General features: G+C 49.3%; 1 protein-coding gene across 4 annotated transcripts in view; it reads right to left on the bottom strand.

Annotated features, from left to right (window-relative positions):
- The window catches only part of rttn (rotatin), a 46,058-nt gene that overhangs the window by 23,813 nt on the left and 14,745 nt on the right, over positions 1-7,500 (bottom strand). For all 4 annotated transcript variants that reach the window (XM_035526364.1, XM_035526362.1, XM_035526363.1 and 1 more), the window contains exons 25-31: positions 7,183-7,422; positions 6,758-6,902; positions 4,992-5,137; positions 3,271-3,490; positions 2,992-3,120; positions 2,621-2,731; positions 1,530-1,688 (exon numbers count right to left, since the gene is read on the bottom strand). In XM_035526364.1, coding sequence (XP_035382257.1) covers positions 1,530-1,688; positions 2,621-2,731; positions 2,992-3,120; positions 3,271-3,490; positions 4,992-5,137; positions 6,758-6,902; positions 7,183-7,422 — 1,150 coding nt within the window. The remainder of the gene's footprint in view (positions 1-1,529; positions 1,689-2,620; positions 2,732-2,991; positions 3,121-3,270; positions 3,491-4,991; positions 5,138-6,757; positions 6,903-7,182; positions 7,423-7,500) is intronic.

Genomic DNA, 7,500 nt, shown 5'->3' on the forward strand with positions numbered 1-7,500 from the left:
AGTCTGACTATTAAAAAAAGCATCCATCTTCTCTACAGTCTGGAGTATAAGAAGGCTTTAATGAAAGCAGGTCCTTGGCTTTGCGTTCTCAGAAGCAGGTGTGTGTGTGTGTGGGGGGGGGGGGGGGGTGCACGCTGACTGGGACAGCCGTGTACAGTCAGCACTCCGGCGTGCTCCCACAGGACAGGGCCCTTCTGAGACAGCAGACCTGCCTCACATGGCTCAGGGATCAAAGCAGGCGAGAATCAGGGCTCGAAGGAAGACGTACCTTAGCACGCAACTCAAAAACACTTAACCCTGTAGAGTAGAACCCTAAACCCCACAGGTTAAGCCACTAAACCCCGCTATACAAAACACTTAACCCTGTAGAATAGAACCCTAAACTCCACAGGTTAAACCACTAAACCCTGCTATACAAAACGCTTAACCCTGTAGAATAGAACCCTAAACCCCACAGGTTAAACCACTAAACCCCGCTATACAAAACACTTAACCCTGTAGAATAGAACCCTAAACTCCACAGGTTAAACCACTAAACCCCGCTATACAAAACACTTAACCCTGTAGAATAGAACCCTAAACCCCACAGGTTAAACCACTAAACCCCACTATACAAAACACTTAACCCTGTAGAATAGAACCCTAAACCCCACAGGTTAAACCACTAAACTCTGCTATACAAAACACTTAACCCTGTAGAGTAGAACCCTAAACTCCACAGGTTAAACCACTAAACCCCGCTATACAAAACACTTAACCCTGTAGAATAGAACCCTAAACCCCACAGGTTAAACCACTAAACCCCGCTATACAAAACACTTAACCCTGTAGAGTAGAACCCTAAACTCCACAGGTTAAACCACTAAACTCTGCTATACAAAACACTTAACCCTGTAGAATAGAACCCTAAACCCCACAGGTTAAACCACTAAACCCCGCTATACAAAACACTTAACCCTGTAGAATAGAACCCTAAACCCCACAGGTTAAACCACTAAACTCTGCTATACAAAACACTTAACCCTGTAGAGTAGAACCCTAAACTCCACAGGTTAAACCACTAAACCCCGCTATACAAAACACTTAACCCTGTAGAATAGAACCCTAAACCCCACAGGTTAAACCACTAAACCCCGCTATACAAAACACTTAACCCTGTAGAGTAGAACCCTAAACTCCACAGGTTAAACCACTAAACTCTGCTATACAAAACACTTAACCCTGTAGAATAGAACCCTAAACCCCACAGGTTAAACCACTAAACCCCGCTATACAAAACACTTAACCCTGTAGAATAGAACCCTAAACCCCACAGGTTAAACCACTAAACTCTGCTATACAAAACACTTAACCCTGTAGAGTAGAACCCTAAACTCCACAGGTTAAACCACTAAACTCTGCTATACAAAACACTTAACCCTATAGGACAAACCATTGCACGAGTCATTTGTGGTGTGGTGGGCAGGAGTCGTGTGTGGAGGGTGTGGGATGGATGTGTGGTGTGGGTGTGTGTGTGTGTGTTGGCCCACCTCTCTGCGCACCATGCTACACTCCTGAGTGTCCAGTAGGATGTTGAGCAGTGTGGCCCACACACCCCCTGAGATGTTCTGGCAGCTGGCCGTCAGCGCCACACAGCCGCCTGCTACTGAGGAAAGGGCCGCGCCCAGTGCCAGGCTGGCACAGCGCACCTGGTACCACCCACGCAGATACACACACACACACAAATACAGATTCATACATACATACGCACACAGATACACACAAATAAGCACACAAATATATACACACAGACAGATACACACACACGCACACAGATATACACAAATAGATATACAAATACGCGAGTACACACATACGCAGATATATACACACACACGCACACATCAGGCTTGGCACACATTTTGACAGCCCTGGCACTGTTTTGTACCCAATATAGTCTCTCACACACACACACACACACACACACACACACTACCCTGATTCTACCCTGGGACCAGCTCAGCACAGCATCTGGTCAACCAGGCGAGTGGGGGGGGGGGGGGGGGGGGGGGGGGCGGAGCAACGTCAGCCGTGCTCTTAAAGGGACAATACCATGTGATCAGCGATACCTTGCTGACTTTAGTGTCGGTCACTGGTGGGCACCTTGGCTCTGGTACGAAGAGCTATGCCTTTAAGATGCATGAAGAGGAATTCCATGTTTATCAAGGAATGCTGCCCACAGGGGTGGGGTGGGGGGGGGGTGTCCCTTTCTGATGAGCTGCAGTGTTGCTTAGAACATACTGGAATATCTTATGTGTCAGCATTAAACACATGCTTGTAGTCATATATATATACACACACACACACACACACACACACACACACACACACACACACACACATTTCATTCTTATTAAATTTTGCTGTTCTTTTATATTTCATTATATATTGTATTGTTTTTCTTTATACTTTTGACAGAAGAACACCTAGAGATGGCACTGTCATCAAAGTGTGCTGTATGCATTACTCTTCTTATTAACATCTCTTATCTGTCCACAGGCTCCTCTTTCTTTCTTAAGTGAAGTGTAGTGTGCATGCTGCATGGAGGACAGGGTGACCCTGCGCATGTGGCGGGTCTCACCTCTGGGTCTCGGTCGACCCACAGAGGAATCAGCCAGGCCAGACCCAGCTGGGCCGCAGACGATCCGTCAGAACCCTGATCCTGCCCCAGGGACCAGAGAGGCAGCCAGTCCTGCACGCACAAACGCACACACACACGCGCGCGCACGCACATACACACACACGCATGCAAAAGCACACACACATGCGCAAATGCACACGCACACACAGAAAACTTAGGAAAGGATGAAAACCACTTTGTGTACTCTGAACATACAAGTATACAACACACTTTACTCAAGGCTACACACTTTAGGGCAGTTTTCTATTTACTATGAAGTTCATTCCTGAAATCTGGATAGTCGTTACTTTGGGTGGCACTCTCAGACAGACCTGATCTTTGCATTCAGCCATCACCTCGTGTGTGAGGTGAAGAAGACACACCACAGCGTTCTTTGTCACTCCTTTTCCCATGAAGGACATGCAATTCCCTCCCCATTCCACACAGAAGGAGGAAATCACCTAGGAAACAAGGTCAGAGCCGTGGCCCGGGAACGCCACAGAACAGTGAGACTCTGGACAGGAGCAATTTGATTCATTTATTCTTTAAATGATGAACCACACATGCATGTAGACCCCCCCCAGTGTGTGTGAGTGTGTGTGTGTACGTACTTCCAGCAGCCCACTCAGGTACTTCCTGCACAATGTGTGCGGCTCAGTGCCGGGGACGTTTGTGCTCCAGCCGGGCACGGCGGTGGTGTGTGTCATGCTGTGCAGGGTGTGTTCCAGAGAGGGAAGGCCGTAGAAACACGGCGCGTCTGACAACCGCAGACACTGCAGCAACCGCACGGACAGCTCCGACGCCAACACACCACGCAGCAGCACACACGACCTGAACACACACACACACACAACATTATTAAGTCATCTCTGACGCCAACACACCACGCAGCAGCACACACGACCTGAACACACACACACACACACACACATTATTAAGTCATCTCTGACGCCAACACACCACGCAGCAGCACACACGACCTGAACACACACACACACACACACACACACACACACACACACAAACATTATTAAGTCATCTCTGACGCCAACACACCACGCAGCAGCACACACGACCTGAACACACACACACACACATAGACAACCTCAAGACAGTTCTGATACCAACACCCCATGCAGCAACGCACAGACACAAAGACACACACACACACAGACACGGCCATAACCAAATTAAGTCTATAATAACACAATCAGAGAGCAGAGTTTGGGTGTCTTGGCATCTCACCATTTAGTACCTTGGGTCTGTTCATTATTACAAGACTGCATACACTCACACCTGTGAAACAAAGTGCTAAAACACCTTCTGATAAACACTGTCAATCTCTGCCCCAGACAAGCAGGAGGAGCATCTACCACTCCAGGACGCGACACCAGTACGAGGAGAACGGTCAATGGGCTAAACTCAGCTTCCTGGGTTCCTGCAGGCCTGCCTAAATGGTTTCACTGGGTCTCGTTTGTGGGATGAGCTGGAGTGTCTCTTTCCCCCCCCCAGGTGAGCACTCGCTCCACCCCGTCATGAACACCCACAGGACACGTGGACAGAACAAACACGGTATTCTCTATACAGTCCTCTGAGAAGACAGAGAAAAAGACAATCACTGTGAAACTGGAATCCTCACCACTTATTTAAAATACTGAATTAAGGTTAAAAAATAAAAAGACTTTTGATTAAGCTTTAAAAGGTCATGAGACTTCCACAGGGTTATAATGAAGAATTTCTAGTAGTTCCCAGATATCACCACGTTTCTTCCAACATTCACTCCCAACGTGACTCAGGCTGGATAATGTACGGCATAATTCAGGAATTACATATAAAAATACACATTATAAACTTGTGTTAAAAGAACAATTTGTCTAAAAGCAAATTGTATATGATAAATAGTCAAAATGTGTCTTAGACAAATTGGGATTTCTGGTCTGCTGTACTGTAATTTAAACATGGCTAGCATGATATTGATATTTCTACCAATCAGAAGCTGGTTTTGGTGTGTAAAGAACACTAAAGAACACTCAGTTTTGTTTCCCAGGAATCAGCTCAGAGCATCTAACAGCCTACGGCACGTTTAATGAGCCTCTTCTGTATCACTCAGTCAAATATCACTTCTCTTCCTACAAGCTGAGCAGGGCCTGTCACCACCAGAGAAGAGGAGCTACTTCCTGGTAATGATTCAAGTGCCTTGATTGGCTGGGAGGTGTGTTTGACATACGTGTGTCTGTGCAGAGACAGATACGTCTGGACCTGGCAGAGGCACACTGAGCCACTCATTATGTACTCAGGGATCGGGCTGTGTGTGTGTGTGTGTGTGTGTTACCTGTCTGAGGTATAGGTGAGTCGGAGCAGCAGTGTGTTAAAGAGGTTTGTCAGCTCTCTCTGGAGCTGCTGACCAAAGCCTTGAAGGTCCTCAGCCTTCACCTGGGGCTCCACAGCCAGCAACAGATCCAGAAGGACAGGTGTGTCCTACTCACACGCACACACACACACACACACACACGCACACATACACACACACACGCACGCGCACACACACACACACACACACACACACACACACACACACACACACACACACACACTTAATGTGGTCCATGATTCATCCCATCCCCACACCTGCCACTTCATGGCACTCTGATCAGCAGATGTCAGATGGCGGGTGAGGGACAGGCGCGCACACACACAGACGTGCACACACGGACGCGCACACACACGGACGCGCACACACACGGACGCGCGCACACGGACGTGCACACGGACGCGCGCACACGGACGCACACACGGACGCCCATACATGGACGCGCACACACGGACACGCACACGGACGCCCATACACGGACGCGCACACACGGACGCCCATACACGGACGCGCACACACGGACGCCCATACACGGACGGCCATACACGGACGCGCACACACGGACGGCCATACACGGACGCGCACACACGGACGCCCATACACGGACGCGCACACACGGACGCCCATACACGGACGCGCACACACGGACGCCCATACACGGACGCGCACACACGGACGCCCATACACGGACGCCCATACACGTACGCCCATACACGGACGCGCACACATGGACACCCATGCACGGACGCGCACACACGGATGCCCATACATGGACGCACACACACGGGCGCGCACACACGGATGCCCATACATGGACGTGCACACACGGACGCGCACACACGGACGCGCACGCGCACACACGGACGCCCATACACGTACGCCCATACACGGACGCCCATACACGGACGCCCATACACATACGCCCATACACGGACGCGCACACATGGACGCCCATACATGGACGCGCACACACGGATGCCCATACATGGACGCACACACACGGACGCGCACACACGGATGCCCATACATGGACGCACACACACGGACGCGCACACACGGATGCCCATACATGGACGTGCACACACGGACGTGCACACACGGACGCGCACACACGGACGCGCACACGCGGACGCACACACGCGGACGCACACACAGCTCCTTATGGGTTTTTTAAGTAAATATTATTACTGCTCAGAGTATTATTACTGTTCAGGGTATTACTGCTCAGAGTATTATTACTGTTCAGGGTATTACTGCTCAGAGTATTATTACTGTTCAGGGTATTACTGCTCAGAGTATTATTACTGCTCAGAGTATTATTACTGTTCAGGGTATTACTGCTCAGAACATTATTATGGCCAGCTGCACCAGGAGCTCCATCACAGCCACCTTGTTTGCATACATTCCCAATAATGACCAGCAGTCAGGAGTGGACCATGCTATAATGTGCTCTTATTTCTGCATACATTTACATTAATGCTGGCTCCAGCAAGCGAATCACACTCTGACGTTCTGCATATATGTATACTGATGAGCACCAGTGGAGGTAGCAAGTGAATCATGCACTAATGTTTTGCATCGAAATACAATAACAAGCAACAAGCTGTTGCTTATTAATAATACCTCGAGAAGAGGGTTCTACACTTCTAGAAGCTGTGTGACCTTTAACATCATGCAGTGCTGGTCTGCACAGGAGAAAGGGTAGAGCTTGTGGAAAGAACACCTACCTGCTTAAGGAGCAGTTCCAGGAGCCATCGCAGGTCCTCGTCATCAGAGGGAGATGGGTTTTGCTGGAAGAAGGTGTTGAGGAATGACAGAACATCTACCAGCAGCTCCTCGTCCTGCAAGCAAGCCGGCCGCACCCGGATAAATCTGTAAAAAGAAGCAGGTTGTTTTGCAGGACATGTTTCCTGCGTCATGTTACTCCGTTTGAGAACAGAAAGATCCATCTTCACTGCTTATAGTTACCAAAACTCACACACAGCTGATTTTAAACTGCAGTGTGCAAGAGAACGCTAGAAGCAAAACAGATCTATATAACATGTGTTAACAGATCCATATAACACATGTTAACAGATTGACATAACATGTTATCAGATCTATATAACATATGTTAGATAAATGGCCGGTGAAACAGGCGAGGATGGTGTACCTCTCTACAGCAGCGTGCCACGGGAGGCTCTGCAGTGCCGTCTTACTGCACTGAGTGGAGTCTCTGAGGGCCAGACGGTCAGTGAGCAGGCAGAGGTGCATTCTGGTCAGAGCCGAGGTCACCTGACTGTGGGAGCCGGCAGAACGCACGGCCTCCAGACAGTCCTGGAACGTGGTGTGAATGTCACTCGCACACAGCACCACAGCCTGAGACTCAGACAGCACCAGGTCACCATGAAACCTGCAGGGAGTGTGTGTGTGTGTGTGTGTGTGTGTGTGCGCGCACACGTGAGTGAGAGTGTCGTGGGGAGAAGGGAAA

Source organism: Electrophorus electricus, chromosome 5 (genome assembly GCF_013358815.1).
Source record: "Electrophorus electricus isolate fEleEle1 chromosome 5, fEleEle1.pri, whole genome shotgun sequence".
Lineage (NCBI taxonomy): Eukaryota > Metazoa > Chordata > Actinopteri > Gymnotiformes > Gymnotidae > Electrophorus > Electrophorus electricus.